The sequence below is a fragment of the Spea bombifrons genome, chromosome 4 (genome assembly GCF_027358695.1).
Source record: "Spea bombifrons isolate aSpeBom1 chromosome 4, aSpeBom1.2.pri, whole genome shotgun sequence".
NCBI classification, from domain to species: domain Eukaryota; kingdom Metazoa; phylum Chordata; class Amphibia; order Anura; family Pelobatidae; genus Spea; species Spea bombifrons.
Window position 1 is genome coordinate 10,915,736 of NC_071090.1, and position 19,277 is coordinate 10,935,012.

Below are 19,277 nucleotides of genomic sequence, written 5' to 3' on the forward strand. Positions count from 1 at the left end.
AGCAGCAGCAGCATTGGAAAAGGCGAATGAGTGGGCAATTGACGACCCGCTCACCTGTTTCACCCCAGGTCAAAGCATCCAAAGACTGTCAGTCCTTGGCGTTTGGGAGCAGACTTCCAGAACTCAGACACTAGGCCCTAGCGTAAATTGGCTACACCGGCGGAGGTAGCAGGCATTGCCACACCGCAGCAAGTGCAACCAGGGGGAGAAACTACCCTCTCCATTAGGGACATTTGAGGCATGATTTCAGCCAGGAAGCGAACTGGCAAAAGATATTGGCACCACCACCAGCAGCAGCGTTGGAAACGGAAAAAGGTGAATGAGTGGGCAATTGACGACCCGCTCACCTGTTTCACCCCAGGGCAAAGCATCCGAAGACTGTTAGTCCTTGGCATTTGGGAGCGGTCTTCCAGAACTCAGACACTAGGCCCTAGCCTAAATTGGCTACACCGGCGGAGGTAGCAGGCATTGCCACACCGCAGCAAGTGCAACCAGGGGGAGAAACTACCCTCTCCATTAGGGACATTTGAGGCATGATTTCAGCCAGGAAGCGAACTGGCAAAAGATACTGGCACCACCACCAGCAGCAGCGTTGGAAACGGAAAAAGGTGAATGAGTGGGCAATTGACGACCCACTCACCTGTTTCACCCCAGGGCAAAGCATGAAAGTCTGTCAGTCCATGGCGTTTGGGAGCGGACTTCCAGAACTCAGACACTAGGCCCTAGCGTAAATTGGCTACACCGGCGGAGGTAGCAGACGTTGCCACACCACAAACACGTGCAACCAGGGGGAGAAACTACCTTAAACATTACAGAGAAAAAAAATTAACTTTCCAAGCTAAGAGCTGGGTAACCCAACTTGGGCAGATTGAATTTAAGGAAGGCAATCTGCTTCCAGTCATAGAAAACACGCGCTCACTTTGAACAGTGGTTGGCGGACATGATAGTAGCTGCTGGCCGCTAGGTGCACTCCACAAATCTGTAGTGAAATGAATAGACTGACCAGCAGCCTTGGAAAGCTCCTCTTTCACTGCTGCAACACAGGACCGATACAATGAGGGGACAATGTTCCTGCTGAAAGTGGAACGTGACGGAACTGTATATTGTGGAGCCACAGCCGCCATCAATTGTTTGAAAGGCTCCCGTTCGATCATAGAGAAGGATGCCCCTCCAACAGCAATGAACTGACCAATCAGTCGCGTTACTTTATTGGCCTGCTGTTTGGGCATTGACCTTTTGGATTGGAATGCCACAAATTGTTCCAGGGTGGGCTGGACATGCAGTGCTCCAACCTGCCTTGGTCTCTGGCTGCTAGCACTAGCTGCTGCTGCTGCTGCTATTGGCTCAGAAGAAGAAGCTGTTGGGGGTTTTCCACGGCCACCAGCTATGCTGCCTGCACTAAGTTTTACATCTGCATCTTTCCCCAATAGCACAGCGTTGTGTTGAGTGCTGAGGTGATGCTTCATGCTAGCACTGGTAAAATGGCCAGACACTTTCTCTCTGCTTATTAGCTTCCCACAATGTTTGCACTTTCCATAGCGCCCTTCTTCAACATTTTCAAAGTGCTCCCAAATTGGGGCGCGTATAGCCTTGGAGTGTGCCTTGGGTGCTGCTCCTACTGCTCGGGGTGGATGAACAGAGGCAGAACTAGTGGTGGTGGGACTGGTGGTAACAGTACTGGCCATAGTGGGACTGCTAATTGCTTTAGATTTGCTAGGGTTTGCTGCTGCTGCTGCTGCTGGTGGTGGTGGTGGTGATGGTGATGATCGTAGCGGAGAAGGTGGAGGCTCAGGGGAAAATTGTGCACTAGTCATTTGGACACTGCTCCCTGAGGAATCTGATTCCTGACCACTCATCTCCTCTACTTCCTCTGGCTCATAGTCTAGCTCTTCATTAGCCAGATCGAATGGAATTCCTGCTAGGCTGGAGCTAAGACTGATATCGTTGTGAGACTCGTGACTAGTAGTAGTGCAAGCAGGAAGAATAGACTCTGCACTTGGCCTCTCAGTCTCAGGCTCCTCTGCTACCTCGCTAGGTGGAGTTCCACTATGTGTAGCCCTCTCTCTAACTGTCTTTACAAAAATTTTGTAAGGACTTGGTGGCTTGCTAGAGATACTAGGAGGACATGGCGTGGCGGTACCAGTGGGAACAGTAGGCGCAGCACTAGTGGTGGTAGAGGCGGTAGAGGTGGGGGTGGTGGTGGTGGTGGTGGTGGTGGTGGTTTTCCCTACAAAGGAATGAGATCGCTTTGGTTTGGGACCCCTCTGAGTCTTGCTGCTAATTTGGCTCTGCTTGGTACCTTGCATGCTGCTTGTGGATGGGGAAGATGCTGCTTGGGGCAAAAGGCACTTCCTTTTAGTCACTGGGCTGGTACTACTTGTGCTACCCTTTAACTTTGAACGTGCTTCTGGTGCTTTAGGCTTTCCGTAAAAAACCATAGAGCTTGTGGGCCTAGCCGCACTACTACTGCCTGCTTTTGGTGCCTTTCCTTTACTTGATGATCCTTCAAGCAATGCTTCCCCAAATGATAAGCGAGAGCTTGGCCTACTTGGCCGACTAGACTGACGCAAAGGCTGCATCTTAGAACTGGTGGTGGTGCTGGTGGTGGTGCTGCTGGTGGTGGTGGTAGATGGAGCTTGTCCCTCCTTAGTCCCAAAAGGAGGATCCATTTAAAATTCTGTGTTGTGTGTGTAGTGTAGTGTAGTGTTTAAAAAAACTATAAAAAAAAAAAAAAAAAAAAAGGAAAAACGAATTAAAGACAAAAAAATTAGAGGAAGTTCTCTTCAGTGCTACTGCTTAAAAAGTAAAACTATGCACTACTGCACTGTGCTGTTGTGTGCAATCTGCCAAAGTGCTAAAGTTATTTAAATTATTAACTCAAGATTAATTATTTAATAACTAGCAGTATTTTATTTTTAATTTGAATTTACACGGGCCTAAGAGCTTAGCCTACTACTATGCTAGCCTAAAGCTATATTTCCTTACTATAAGTCTACCTCTAGGCAGACGCTCTCAAACCCACTAAGCTAAAGTGTGGTTAAATCAGATTCAGTATATGATTTATTAATTAATATTAAGTTATATAATATTAATAGATTAGAAATAATTTACTTATATATTATGTATTATAGATAGAAGAATATAGATTATGAATTAGAATTTAGAATTACTTATATTATAGATTATGAATTAGAATTTATATTGTTATATATTATTTATAATATATTATAGATTAAGATTAAAGAAGATTAGAATTATTTTAGTACTACAGCTAGTAGCTTGAAGCTTTGCTTAGTACAGCTCGTCACAGTCAATTTTTCTTGAAAAGAATTAGAAATAAAATAAAATGTCACAGCAAAACAGTTAGCTTCACTGCTTGCTGCACTCACTAGCCCAACAAGTTCACTTCACTAATGGACTGAGGTGAGCAAAACGCTAAGGGTACTTTTAATAAAATTGAAATAAAATGTAAAATAAATGAGAAAATCTTTGCAAAACAGTTAACGTCACTGCTTGCTGATCACTTATGCGGCTGCACTCACTAGCCCAACAAGTTCACTTCACTGATGGACTGAGGTGAGCAAAACAAATGAAATAAAATGAAAGATTAATTAAGAAAAATTGACTTGGTCTCTTACTGTTGCTAAAACAAAGCACAAACTATAGAGCTGCGGCACCAGTACTAATAAGATTAGCTGAACTATACGCTAGTAGTAATTAATTAATATTATCACTTTTATTTATAGCTAATTTAATTAACTATTAAGACAAGAAAGAATTATAGAATTATTGATATTACTGATTTTAGATTAGACTCTAGTAGATGTCTTGAATGTCTACAGTACACTCTACACTAGTATACTATTACTAACTATAACTGACAAATTATTTTATATAAATAATTATATTAATTAATATTACTGATTTTAAATTAGACACTAGTAGATGAATGTCTACAGTACACTCTACACTAGTATACTATAGTATATATATATATATATATATATATGACTGACAAATATATATATATATATATAATAATGAACTATTAAATTATAGATTCTATTAAATTATTATTTATAAATTCTATTTAATTTATTTAAGCAGGACAGGCAATAGGCACCAGTGCCAGCCCAGGGCAAGGGCACCCCAGTGCCACTGAGGCACTGGGTGCACTGTCAACTCAACAGCACTTACAGTACAGTTGATGACAAATTAAATTTTAAAAAAATTAAATTAATCAAATTATTATTATTAATTATATTAAGTAGCACTGAAGTGAGGATGAAGTACACTGTGAGAAATGGCAGGCTAAGGCTTACCAGTCTCACACAGAACAGAACAATCTCTCTCTGTAACGCTCGGATGCAGCACAGCAGTGTTGCCAAAGCAGTCACAGCGAAAAATGAATGGATCTCTCAGGCAAGCTCTGGTCTTATAAAGGCGCCTTCAGAATTCAAAAAACAGCAACACAGGCATTGGACGAGACCCTTAGCGTGACATCACAAGAGTGAGCTGATTGGACAGACGAGATCAGCTCACTCCTGTTTGAAATTTTGGCGGCTGCGCGGCAAAAACGAAGACGACCACGAAGAATCTTCGATTCTTCGTGGTTGTGAGTCTTCGTCTTCTCCTACGTTTTGCCGGCACTGTATTCTCTTCGGTGTGTCTTCTGAACGAACAAAAAAACGGCCTCTTCGTGCTCGTTTTCATGTTCCCCCGAAGACGAATGCGCAAGTCTAGTTTATATATACCGTATTTGCTCAATTAGAAGACGACCCCCCCCAATCTGAATATTAATTTAGGGGGGGAAAAAGAAAAAGCCTGAACATAAGACGACCCTATAGGAAAAACGTTTTACTAGTAAATGTTAATTCATGTAAAAAAAAACATTTTTTTAATAAAAGCTATGATTGAGAAAAAAAAATATTTTTTGTATTTTCCAACCTGCCCCCGTTATGCACATCTGCCCCCAGGCTTGCCATTCTGCCCCAGAAATGCCTTATACCCCCTATCGGCCACTGTGCCCCATGATATGCCTTTTAGCCCTCTATATGCCTCTGTGCCCAACATTACATTTGTTTTTGTACAAATATTCCTACGAAACAGAGGAGGAAGCCATAACCTTTCAAATCCATGTTTTAGGGAACCTGTGTAAGAAATATATATTTGTAGCTGGAAAGGGCAAAATTTTTTGGTATATATTCATAGGCGTTTAGCAATTTATCACTACCATTGCTCCTGTGTTCCAATGACACATTGTGTTAGTTAACCCAAGTTTCAAAGGCTAATAGATCATTAGATCACCTTTTTTTGCGATTATGTTGCAGCTGGAAATGTATTGCTTTCTATGACAACAGCTAAGTGACCCCAAACCTTTGAATGGTTGTATACATACTCACAAATCCACATACATACAAAAACAAATGCAGTGGCAAGAAAAAGTAAGCGAACCCTTTGGATTTACCAGCATTTATGTGTAAACCTGTTTAAAATACCGTATTTGCTCGATTATAAGACGAGGTTTTTTTCAGAGCAAATAATCGGGGTCGTCTTATAATCAGACCTCAAATAGGTCTGACTATGAGACGACGAAGATCCAGATCCCACGCAGCTGCAGGGGACCTGGATCCTCCTGTCTCCCCCCCCCGCCCCACTTACCGGTACTTCTGAGTCCCCGGTGTGCAGCTGGGGCAGCGTGTAGATGTCTATGCGACTCGCATAGACAACTAACGCTGCATCCGGAAGGAGGTGTGGCTAGCAGCGGGGGTTGTCTGCGTCCATCGCGCAGACCTTCCCCGGCTGTCAGAGATCAGAGTTCCTCGCACCGGTGCATGAAGCAAGCTCTATAAAGACATGGCTGGATGAGTTTGGTGTGGAAGAACTTGACCGGCTGCACAGAGCCCTGACCTTAAACCCAAACAACTTTGGGGTGAACTTGAATAGAGATTGCGAGCCAGGCCTTCTCATCCAACATTGGTGCCTGACCTCATAAATGCTCTACTGGAAGAAACACTCCAAACTTGTGTGGAAACCTTCCCTGAAGAGTGGAAGCTGTTATAGCTGCAAAAAAGGGGGGGGGCAACTTCATATTAATGTCTATGTACTTAGAATGCAACCTCATAAACGTCCTTGATGTTATGGTCAGTTGTCCCAATACTTTTGTCCATATAGTGTATATGCCTACTAAATGTTTTTTTCCCAAATTAGTTTGAAATATGATTTATCATGAAAAGGAAACCTGTTAAGTTTAATACTTTGTGGTATGCATTCGTTTTCAGCAAGTCATGTTCTACCTTCCTACTGGTATCCAAATAAACATGAAATTTAATAAAATTGGTTCAACTAACGTCTAAGCTCTCTTACAAGAGTCACAAAACGTTTACATCAGGCACATTATTAAACAAATGATCATAAGGTACTTGATCACGTATAGACAATGAACCAGTCAGGGCCAGATTAAAGAGACTGGGGCCATGGAGTGCTTCTCACTCCATGGCTCCATCTCACACCAAATCACTTTTGCTTGTCAACAGAAATAAAAATTAATAAACCAGGTTGGAAAACGTACATGAAACAATCCCAAAATAATTTACATTTACATGTTAAATAGAACTGGGTCTTTCACAATCTAGACTGTCAATAACAGATTTCTTGCTATGATCTGACAGGAGTCATTTATCAGATTAGGAGGTGTTTTTAAATGTGTTATGATGTAACTTTTTCATAATATATAGCTTTGTATATAACATCTGTCTCAAATGAAACTAAGGCCCTAGAATTATAAACCTTAGATCAAATTTGGTATTGCTTAATCTTTTTTTTTTTCAGTGTAAACAGTGCAGTTTCAAAATCTCTGATCACAAGCATTGCGCACATGGTGGTGGTTTAAATATTTAATCCATTTTTCAGTCACACAGAGCATGCAAATAGCGACACAAATCACAAACGACATGTTGATTCCAGCTTTCTTCTTGCTAAATAAATCAATGGAATGACCATTATCTATACAGATATACACTTAGCCATTATTTGTTTCTGCCTAAGACTTCTATGAATTATGTGTTGTTATAACTGCTTAAGTATTCTTTAGTTTTAGTTGCAACATCAGTATCATAGGTTGGCTTTAAATTTGAACAGTTACACAGTTTTATCATTTCCAGTAACAAAAACGTAAAAATAAATTCCTATACAAAATGGTACATTTTCAGTATTTAGGCCGTTTTACTTCAACCCTGGGGAAAGAAAAAAAGGAAAGGGATTAAAATAATGTAAGTTTTTTTTAGAATTATCACAAACTCATGAAGACCATAACGATAAACCAATATAAAAACAAAACGGACTCTAGACTTCATTTACATATTCTCGCATTTAGTTATACCGTAATGTATACTTAACCAACTACCGTCTATGGTAGGGATTCAAAGTCGTGTATAGGGCCACAGTTAAGTGTGTGGTGCTTAGCTTAGGGTAGACCCACTTTCCTTATGCCTTATCCTCACACCCTAAAAAGAGCTGAGCTGCAGACACATCTAGTCCATTAAATCAGAAAGTTATTAAAATAATTTAAGAGGACAGAAAGGAAAAAACGGAGAGCTGTTTTATCCCCCCCCCCATTGAAGTAATGTGAAGAGACCTCCGCGGTCATTAAAATCTTATGCAACTTGACTTCTTTTTCTGTGCTGGCCCAATAAATAGCACCAACCTTTGACTAAAAATGTTTACAATAGAGACTAATTGTGCCAACATAAACATTTTACATTGAAATGTATTGAGACATCATGGCCACAGAGCCCACAGTAAAATTTAACTTAAATATAAACTAAAAGATGGCTTAAGATATTCATATATTCTCCTTACCCATCAGCCTCCAACTTCTTTCTTTTCTCAATAATCTACAGAACACAGGAAAGTAAAAAAAAAAAAAAAAAAAAAAAAAAGACGATAAGCTGTCATAATGCTTCTCACAGGTATTGGAATGAACAGCACTTGATAAAAATGATAAAAAGCAATTCTCCCAACTGCTACAAAATGTATACTACCACCCTGAACACTAATGAACTTTCAGTCTGAATTAGGTTCACTGTTCTGGAGTTATGTAACTTCCAGCAATGCATTCTAGCATCAATCTATGATTTGCAAAGACAATACAGTTCTCATTGTCTTCCCTGCAACCCCTAAACGTTGATCGCACCGATAATCACCAAGCAGGTCTCCATAGGCTTGCATTGAGAATTGCAATGTGTGTGATCAGCTATTACCGGGAGCGATCGCATATCCCAGCAGGGTCTAGCCATACCTTTCAGGGGATATCCTGCCCACTGATTACCCTCTGGTTGACGTCAGTGGTGATGTCTGCCAAAAGGGAATGGCCGATCAAGTGAAATTATTGAGAGAATAGCTTTGTCACCAGAGGAACAGTCTGTCAGGCTGGGGCTTAATGTAAGCTGTCATATATTGCACTAATTGCCCTCAGATTGTTCCCTGTCCTTCTTAGCATTTCAGGTCCCACAGCGACAAAGTATTTTCCCCCTCAGTCTTTCTGGGACTACTGTGATCTTAACAGAGTTCGAGCATGGGTCAGACATTGTAACGTTGAGGGAGAGGAGGGAAGATGGTAATGAGAGAGGAGAAAGGGGCGACGAGGGATTCCTGGTCAGGTCATTTCAATGACTACAAATTTACCCCAATTTCAACATTGATTTTAGAAACATACCGCACTGATCTTTTTCCACTGTCTGTCCAGCTCTGCTTTTTCATTGGTCTCCTTGAAACGTCTGGTTTTACGGCCTTCTGACATTTTAATGCCATACTGGAAAGCAGCTCTGAAATGGGTGTACAAAAGCACGCAAAGTATTAAAGATAATAAGTAAAACACATTTTAAAAAGCCCAAGGATATCCAAAACAAGTAATTTTGGAGACTGGACCAGAATTCCTTATTACAGACAACCCCAAAAGTAGCCTAGCTGGCCATGAGCCATCTGAAACCCAGAGCTGACATACACCTTTGGAGATAAATTAGGGACTGTTTTCATGATAAGTTTTTACAGAAAAATTCTGGAACAAAAAAAACCCAAAAACATTTTTGTTTTAAAGGACTACTTTAATTATACTGGTGTGCCGCAAGGTTTTTAACACCCACATACTCACTTGGGTAAAGCCTCTTTGTTGTTCATATATTCACTGTATTCCTCCTGTGTGTCAAAATCCCATCTTCCCAGCGGGCCTTTCTTATTACCCTGTAGGGATACAAACACAAAATAGTACACCGGTTCTATAGTATACATAATTTAAAATAACTGAAGTCAACATGAAGAGCGGCCTCTAAATTCAACTCTTTCCTGAGGGTGATGGGCTGCTTCAAGCAGAATCATCAGACCGCAGTGGAGAGGCCCTGCTTGCCACCAAGGTATTTTACTTTTTAACCTTTTAGAAAATGCATATTAACACTTATCTTTGGTGGATGATTGGGGTTTACTTTATGATGATGATTGGGGTTTACCTCTGTAGCAGCTATATATCTACAGCCATTATACCTTGAGGTAAAAAAACAAGCTCCCCAAGAAAAGCATTATTGATAAAGGAGTCTAAGCATAATTAGGAAGCGAATAGGAACATTTTGGTTTTTTGCATAAACAAAAAAATGTAATTCAGCAATACAATGAGTCCCCTTCCAAACTTTGCACCACATCCACCTAATTTGTAATATACAATATATCAGCCCCAATTCAGCGTCCATATTCTATGCATAACTCTAGATTAAACTTTTTACTCTGAGAGGCATTCGAAGAAACAAGCATACCTGATCCATTTTACTGTAATCCACTTCTTCATCACTGTCAACCGCCATGTCATCCATGCTGTAAAGAAGTAAATTTAAGCTTTTTATTATTTAAATGCATTTAGTGTTTATTTCCTCTTATTAATACAAGGATCTCAAGCTAGTAAACAAGACACTGGGGTAGTTTTGGGCAAAAAAGCCACATCTAAAACATTCCATTAGTTTCTATGACCCCGCCTTAAATATGTAGATGTCAATACCAGTAATTAAGATACTCAATAAATGCAATTTATCACATTGTCAACCTCAGTACATTTTTTGTGTGCGAAGGGGTGGGAATGATAAAAAAAAAGAAAAAAAAAAAAAGAAAAATCAAATGTCCCCTTAATTTTACATATAAGAATACTTACGTTGCGGGGTAACATTCCGCGTAGCTGTTCCACATTCCAAAGAAATCACCCACTTGCTTCTTATCTTCATGTTTCCTCAAGGTTTCAAGTAGTTAAAGAATAAATAATGTAATGTGGTTTTATAATTTACAACGCAAATGTAGACTTAGGTTGAATATTTTAGATTAGCCTTTCCTTAGCGATTTGAGTGTCTGAAAGTAATGTCTTTAGTAAATATATGACCACTGCAAAGGGAATGGGATGCAGCCAATTCATAAAATGTCTTTGCCTTTCCTCCAGCACATGTACAGAATAATCCAGGAAGGCAGGCCATCTCAAAGCCTGAATGTGAATACCAATTGCTCACTGTTTTGGGTCCCAAATCCTCTTTGCAAGGAGCTCAACAATTTGGATGTGTGTGGATCACAGTGTTCTGTAGGCTTAAAAAAAAAATCACAATTGTGTATAGAAAAAGACTATGTGTACAAATTCAAATGTGTAAATGAAATGTTTTATTTTTCTTCCAAACGCCTTAATCGGTTTCATAAAATCACATAAAGAGTCTGGGTAAAGCCCTGCCCCATAGCTTTTACCACAACAAAAGAGCCTCTCTCAAATTGGACTAAAAAAGTTAACCTTGTATCCGGGGTTGGCGTGCACTTGATCTACCCCATGCACCCACCTCCCAGCCTGGGGCTAGTCCAGGATATGTGACTGGAAGGATGGGAAATTGGAGAAATTAAAGCCACAATGACACCTCAATCTTAGGTTTCCACATACAGCCAATACCTAGGTGTGTATTTATAACGTGTGTGTGACAACAGACTGCAATAAAACATCCCACAGGGTAGAAAAATCCCAAAATTGAGATTCCCTGCCAGAAACAAAAAGGATATCTTTCAATGCCGTCCCATCCAGATGCATTCGCAAAATTATCATTGATGGATTTTAGAAGCTCTTTTGCAGATGCAGGGCCTGTAAAGGAATAAATTCAAATCTGTTGAAAAAGTTCTTATATCCTTTGTTTATTGCACTTTTGAAACATTTTTTTATGAATGTACATAGGGTGTCTTCTAAATGATTTAGGGAGCAAAAGAATGACAACGCCACAGTTATTGTGAATCACGCCACACATGAGTTTCTGCAGCTCTTATGCACATATAACAGGGCTTGACAAATTTGTTGTGAATCTAGGCGCCAGCTAAAAAAGTTAGGAGCCAGGATTTTTTTTTAAACTAACAGTGTTAGGAGTGATCTGATCATCAGCCCACTTACTAAACTCACAGCATTTGACCTGGAAGCACCCTGGACTTTCAGGTCAGTGCTGTTTGTTGTTTTTTTTAATTATATATATATATATATATATATATATATATATATATATATATATATATATATATATATATATATATATATATATATATATATATATATATATATATATATATATATATATATATATAGTTAACGCTTTCAATGCTGATGCTCCATTGGAGCACAGCATTGACTGATATTTAGTCCCCACAAGCTTGTGGGGACAAATGTTAACCCCTGCAATGCCACGAATGTGTTATACACAATTGTGGCATTGAAGGCGTTAACGCTGCACTGTCGCTCTCAGGGAGCGATCAGGCAGCAGGGGGGGTGTTGGGGCTGGCCTCCACACTCATGTGGAGACCGAAGAACCCTCTCCCCGTCCCTGAAGCTGCCTCTGGCAGCTGGGACGCAATTGCTGGTCTATAGACCAGCCATTGCAGCGGGGAGTCTCTCAGATGACTGCTGTAGGCTTCCATGCCTACAGGAATCATCAAAGGGCTTGTGGGGGCTCGTTTTTGCTGTTGCTGGTCTGCCTGGGCTTCCAGGCAGACCACCAGCAGCAGAGCCCCGTACAAAACGGGAATTAACCCCTAAAATGCCGGCATTGAAGGGGTTAACGCTGCCCTGTCACTCTCATGGCGCGATCAGGCAGCAGGGGGATGTTGTGTCAGGTCCCCACACTTGTGTGGGGACCCAATCAACACTGAGCCCCCTTTCCTGAAGCTGCCTGTGGCAGCTGAAACCCTATTGCAGATTTTCCTGCAATCGCGGTTTCAGTCTACAGGATCACTCCGTGGGAGTGATCTCAGGCTCGGGGGCGGGCTCTCAGTGGCTACGCTGTCTGCCCAGACTCCTTATCAGACAGCAGCAGCAGCGCCCCCGTGTGGTGATGCGGGGGCATTTTTTTGTGGCCGTAAAGAGGCTGACAAACTCCTAGGCGCCAAGACAGAATTCGGAGTCGCCGTGGCGACCTGGCGCCTGGGATTTGTCGAGCCCTGACATATAATAATATAATTTAAAAAATTACATATTTTAACTCACCTTTGTCGATATCTAATGCCTGAAAAACAATACAAAAACAAGTTAGAAACATGTCACGCAAACAAAAAGCAGTTATACTACATGCCATAGTAGTGATGTGTTTAACCCTACAATGCCCTAAGCAGAAAACTGTGGGATGTATTCACTAAACAGGGAGTCTGCAGGTAGGAGGAAACAAAATCCAAATCTTCCCAATCTTCACTATGCATTATTATTTTATAGGCCAACATTGTGCAATGTGAACACTTTTTTCCAGCGTCAGTTCACAGATTTATTGTGCAATGCTAACCTAAACCCTGTATCCATGAGCTGCATTGTTTTAACTAAAACTTCTGATGTTTTACACCATAAGGAGCATGCAGGGCCAAAAGTTGGGGTTATTACAATTTTTTCCCATATATTTTTTATGCTATGCAAACACATGCCATATTTTTGTATTTCACATATTTAGCTATGTAGAGAGGAAAGGATCTATCAAATGTCTTTTTTGTGCAACAATTGGCTGAATCAGGAAATTCAATGTAAATAAAGCTGTAGCTGAATTATATTCACCTCATCATCAGCTTTAGGTTTTTCAAAGTAGCTGTGCCTCCTCTTCTCTTCATCACGTTCGCGCTCTCGCTCTCGACCTCTCTCTCGGTCACGCTCTCTGTCTCTTTCATGTTCCCTGTCTCGTTCCCTCTCTCTTGGTCGCTCCCTGTCCCTCTCTCGTTCCTTCTCTCTGTGCTTCTCTCGCTCCTTTTCTCGTGGCGCTTTTGTTGTGCTTGGGATATAGTCTCCAATTTCATCAAAGATGCTTGAAAAAAAAAAATGTTAAGCCATTTCTGTGAAGCAGCGCAGTTATTCCTTAAAAAAGGGACAATTTTGTTTCCTTGACACCCCAACTAAAGGCGGCGGCATAATAAAAAATAAACCATTCACCTGACACAGAAGTTAGAGCCATGTTGGAAAATATTCCATGCTTCTCCATGATCCAAAATTTCTCGACGCCGACTGGTTGCTTAAGTTGTCAATCAGTGACAATACGTAGTTCCGATAAAATCAACGGAAGTATGTCCTTTAACCGATTGACAACTTAAACAGCCAATTAGTGGCAGGAAAGTGCTGCCAACGGGAAGGCTTTACACATGCACACTGGGGTCTAAACAGATCCCTGCATGCAATATTCAGCAGAGGCAGCTGGGCTCCTTACAATACTTTACAGTGTCCGGGGGTTGGAGCATTTTATCTCATCATAGCACAATAGAAGCTATTCTGCAGAGCTGTGGTTTCAACTCTCTTGTCCAACTTTTCATTATGAAGAGTCAATGCTGGCAGATTCCTCCACCTAGTAGGGCTGAGCTGGCCCTCCATAATGCATAACTGAATGGGTGACAAGACCGATTTAACTACACATCATATAGGGCCAACCAAGCTCTTCTTGCAGCCGGACCTTGTTCAGGATGGGCCTTCATCATGAATAGCGGAGTCAACGGCAAATTTCACCAGAGAGAAGGACTGAGCTCGCCCTGTATAATGCATAATCCAATGGGCAGGCGGTATTTGAAAAAAGTGTAGTCATGTATTGGAATTGAAAATGCAACTCTCCTGCAAACGCTACTACCAAATCTTCTTTTAATGAATATGGACTCATCCAAGCTTAGTTTTGTGAATAAATATCATCAATATATATATATTTTTACATAGGGACACATTTACTTTAAATTTAAGACTGAAAGAGACTGCATGGAGTTGAGCCACTCCATCTAATGTGAATGAACAGGTTATCGTTATCCATTCAAAAACACTCCATATCACAAAACCAAAAACATAATTCAGAAATATTATTCAAAAACAATAATAAGCACCACATGCATAATACAACATACTGCCACACAACATTTTAAGCACTAGAAATTAGAACTCAATAATATCTAGGGCAAAAACAAAACATACCTCAAATCTGCTTCAGGAGGTTTCTTTTCATCCATCTTTCCTGAAAAAGAAAAAAAAGAAACATTGTAAGACTTTTCTGCTTTATGTCACTGCAAGAAGCTGTGTGTCTTAGATTAAGTGGGTTATGAGAATGACAGATAAAATCCTAATAACTAGATAACAACTGAAGCCCAAGGTGAATCCTGACTCGGTCGGCACACCTGGTTCCAAGATGACTGTTTTTTGGCATCCTACGTCTCAGAGCTACATTGCCCTTTTTTCCAGATGTGGGTTTAATTAAGATTCGCCTTTTCCGTGTTCGATGCACCCACAGAAATTACTCACTTTTATTCCAGAAGCCATGGGGCTTTCATTTGAAATCACAGAAACACGCAAAAAAAAAAATAGTTATTGCTAGCATGTAAAGAACCTAAAACAAACCAAAAATTAGAAATCCTGTTTGCCACTTTCTTAGAATTTATTCTACACTCTAGGTAGGTGCTCCTGTTGAACAATAATCAAAATTTATGTTTGGGAACATCCCGATTACAAACATTCTCAAACATGTTATTATGCTAGTGGTATCATAATGACACCACTTAGCTCGCTTTGGTTTTTTAAATTCTATTATTTTCAGTGGTTTTCTAAATAAATATAAAATTCTAATATTCAATCTTCATTGCCATGTTTAAATCCGAAAGGTTTTATGACACACTACAATTTTTTTTTTATTCCAGCCATGCCAAACACAGAGATTTGACTAGTTTGTATCAATAAATATTGATACTGGTTCTGTCTGAATGGCATAATATCAAAGCCTATTAAATTAATTAAGGTCCAGGAGATAAACATCTTGATTAATAAAAATGAAAAAATATGGATTTTTCCCGCTTAAAACTATATTATACCTTTGTCTTTCTTTTTCAGCTTCTTGTTACGAGTTCCTTGTCTCAGGTAAGACAGGATTTGGGTCAGTTTACTGATAACAATGTCATTGGTTGTAAGTGTAGTTTGAGCCTGTAAAAGTAAAAAAAAAAACAAACAAAAAAACATAAAAAACCTAAAGTGCAATAAAACTTGACTTTTTCATAGCATCTGCAATATATTCTTCCTTTATTTGTACATTACCTCCATGGTCGGACAATCTGCTTTGCTGCGGATCAGTGTGGTTGGAATATCGGTATCGGCATACTCGTCATCTAGATCCACCACGTATGCCATCCTTCCAGGCAGGAACAGCTCATTTCTTTCATATGCTTTGCTTTTAAACAGCATACGATAAACATTGCGACCTGTTGTGAGACGAATATAATGGTTAGGGGACAAAAAAATAAAAAATAGAGAACTAAGTGTACGCAGCTAAACCGGATGTATCTGATATGTAAGGAACAGAAATGTTCACAATGCTCCCTGATCAAATGTGAGTAGTATCTGCAATGAGAATTGAAAGACCAGGGTGTTATAACAAGTTTCAACATTCTTTCTAGGTGTAATTATAGAAATAAACTACCAGCCAATATACAGAAGTCACATGTACAGGAAGCAATTCACTTACCAAGTCGTGTCTTAAATTCTATCTTGTTTTCAGGATCCTCATCTTTCCTGCAGAAAGAAGAAAGTATTTAATATTAAAGCAGATGGGAAGATACACAAAAAAAAAACAAACACACTTGTCATATGAAGGGAAGGTTGGCAAGGAGGACAGAATTGGCCTCTGGGCTGATCCCGTTTAAAGACTTTGCACTACTACCTAAAGCCCTTTTTTGAGTTTTAGTGTCGAGGAACATGGGCTTCTAGCAGTATTTAAAATACCACATCATTTAATGGTCTATTTAATCAGTTAGTTTCGGCAATGTGTGAACAAGCCAAACAAGTAATATCACTATGGTTAACTGTATCTCTATAATCCTTGGCCACTTTGCCAGGGCTCCGCTTTGTCAAGTATGGATCACTGTAGGGCTGCAACTAACGATTATTTTAATAATCGATTAGTTGGCCGATTATTTTTTCGATTAATCGATTAATCGGATAAAAAAAATAAATGTAAATTTTTCATTTATTTAAAATAATTTACTAAACAAATGATGTTAAATACAAACAGCAGAATAAAAAAACTTTGATAATACATTTCTTGTCTTTATTTCCCAACCAGCCCCCCAATATATGCACATTTGAGCCCAGGCTTGCTACGCTGCCTCCCAGACATGCCATGCTGCCCCCCCACATATGCCACGCTGCCTACCACAGCACTCCACGCTGCCTCCCACATATACCACTCCACGCTGCCTCCCACATCTGCCACGCCACGCTGCCTCCCACATCTGCCACTCCACTCTACCCCCCACATGCCACTGTGCCTGATACGCCTTATACCCCCTGAAACACCACTCCATCCTCCCCAGACATGCCACCATGCCCTCCCCACATATGCCACGCCATGCTGCCTCCCACATCTGCCACTCCACAATGCCTCCCACAAATGCCACGCTGCCTCCCACATCTGCCACTCCACGCTGCCTCCCACATCTGCCACTGTGCCTGATACGCCTTATATCCCCTGATACCCCACTCCATCCTCCCCAGACATGCCACCCTGCCTCCCAGACATGCCACTTCTCTACCCCCAGATATGCCTTATACACCCTGATACACCACTCCGTCCTCCCCAGACATGCCACACTGCCCTCCCCACATATGCCTTATATACTGTATATGCCTTATACCCCCAGATATGTCACTTCACTGCCCCCAGGATTTAGATTCCCCTAAATTAACCCTAAACTCCCCATTAACCATAACTGCCCCTAAATTAACCCTTACACCCCCTTAACCACAGCATCCCCTAAATTAACCCTAAAGACCCCATCAACCACAGCATCCCCTAAATTAACCCTAAACACACCATTAACCACAACTGCCTCAAATTAACCCCAAACACCCCATTAACCACAGCTGCTCCTAAATTAACCCTAAACACCCTATTAACATAACTGCCCCTAAATTAACCCTAAACACCCAATTAACCATAACTGCCCCTAAATTAACCCTAAACACCCCACTAACCATAACTGCCCCTAAATTAACCCCCACCTCCCCTAACTTTCAGTAGCCCAAATATATATATATATATTACATACATATATATATATATATATATATATATATATATATATATATATATATATACACACACACATACACATTATATATATATATATATATATATATATATATATATATATATATGTACATATACTTACAGTTAGATGAGTGTCACAGCCATGTGGTTCTGGCCTGGAGAAGGAAGGGGCGGGGCCAGTTGTCACAGCGATTACAGGGAGGGGGAGTAAGTAGGAGCTGCTGCTGTGAGACGGTGAGTCAGACTAAACGGATTATATAATGAGGGGGATTTTTCAGAGCGTTTGCTCTGAAAAAACCCTCATTTTATAATCGATAATAATCGATTCAACTAATCGATAATGAAATTCGTTGCCAACGAATTTCATTATCGATTATTATCGATTTTATCGATTAGTTGTTGCAGCCCTAGATCACTGTGTATATATGTTAGGTTTGGATACACAAGAACATCACAAGTCATAACAATTACGATTTACACTACTTATATGACATTCCCTGTTTTTTCAACCTACTTGGTTTCTTTCTGTGGTTTTTCCATAATATCATCTTCTTCTTTTTCTTTGTTGGCAATCTCAGCACGGACCTATCAACAAAACACACACTTTTTATTTTCAGAGCAGACAATGTACAATTAGTTGCCTGTATCTTGGATACAACACCCATCCGGAATAGACCAGAAAGCTGTCACCTACATGAACTAATTCCATAAGCGTTTTCACATTTAAAACAGAGTTCATTTATCAATAACTTTGCCTACCTTTTGCAAAAGGGCAAAATCCAGACCTTTCACCAAGTGAGTGTGCTCCATGTCACCACCCAAGAACTTGGACTCCTGGATCAGCTGACGCCTTTTCTCTGCTGCAGATTTATCCCTGTTTTAAAAAATACCAAGATAAGTTTATACCAGGATTACCCAACGGTTATTTGACAGGAAATTAGCTCTTTTGGAGGGTGCTCTAAGGGACTTACGCCTCAGCAGTGGGCCCCACAGCTCTGTAGTTGGCCGTTGTGCTGATGAGTTCAGTTTCTTCATAGTCCTTGTTCACGCCATCTCGTCGTTCCTTGGCTCTGTCTCTGTATTTCTCAGCCAGTTCTCGTTCACGTTCAATTTCTTGCTGACGTAATTTAGCATAGTAACTATGAAGGAAACCCAAATACTTTAGATGTAGCAAAATACACAAACTTGTGCACTGAGGATAGCTTTCCTTACCCATGTAAAGCCACTGTGCTCATTCTATATTACGCAGATTAATAAATCTGCATCAGTGGTCCAGCAAACACTACAATTCTACACTCGCAATTTACAACCCAAAAGCAGGGCAGCATTAATACACACTATAATGTTTCCTATGGATCCCTACTTTTACTAGGCAGCGCAGCACGTTGGGAGCTTTGTTAAGAGAGAAACCCCAGTCATTTACCTCTTTTTCTTCCTTCTACGAGCAGCTGGATCTTCATCCTCATTGTATTCTCGGGGCATCCTAGAAGGTGAGAAGGTATATTTAAAAACACACAAATAATTTCAATTCAATCTACTTTAAGTCATCAAAGCAGGACATATAAACTTCCTTTAACAGCTGTCGGACTGTCACTCCGAACAACTCAATTCTACGTCTAGGAAAAATGCGAGTAAAAAATAGCAGAATCAGCAAAGCCACCTTTGCCACCTTTATTCTGTACAATGATAATTTAA

General features: G+C 40.3%; 1 protein-coding gene across 2 annotated transcripts in view; it reads right to left on the reverse strand.

Annotated features, from left to right (window-relative positions):
• Positions 1-19,277, reverse strand: part of IK (IK cytokine) — an 80,521-nt gene that overhangs the window by 58,773 nt on the left and 2,471 nt on the right. Inside the window, exons 4-20 of one of the 2 annotated variants that reach the window (XM_053464158.1) lie at positions 19,006-19,065; positions 18,554-18,721; positions 18,342-18,456; positions 18,097-18,167; positions 15,999-16,045; positions 15,572-15,735; positions 15,352-15,460; positions 14,465-14,504; positions 13,082-13,325; positions 12,530-12,548; positions 11,068-11,146; positions 10,193-10,273; positions 9,804-9,861; positions 9,152-9,240; positions 8,717-8,825; positions 7,861-7,895; positions 7,174-7,235 (exon numbers count right to left, since the gene is read on the reverse strand). In XM_053464158.1, coding sequence (XP_053320133.1) covers positions 7,208-7,235; positions 7,861-7,895; positions 8,717-8,825; positions 9,152-9,240; positions 9,804-9,861; positions 10,193-10,273; positions 11,068-11,146; positions 12,530-12,548; positions 13,082-13,325; positions 14,465-14,504; positions 15,352-15,460; positions 15,572-15,735; positions 15,999-16,045; positions 18,097-18,167; positions 18,342-18,456; positions 18,554-18,721; positions 19,006-19,065 — 1,516 coding nt within the window. In that variant the 3' untranslated portion in view covers positions 7,174-7,207. Of the gene's footprint in view, positions 1-6,881; positions 7,236-7,860; positions 7,896-8,716; positions 8,826-9,151; positions 9,241-9,803; positions 9,862-10,192; positions 10,274-11,067; positions 11,147-12,529; positions 12,549-13,081; positions 13,326-14,464; positions 14,505-15,351; positions 15,461-15,571; positions 15,736-15,998; positions 16,046-18,096; positions 18,168-18,341; positions 18,457-18,553; positions 18,722-19,005; positions 19,066-19,277 lie in introns of those variants that run through there. The other variant, XM_053464157.1, reaches the window with a different exon arrangement.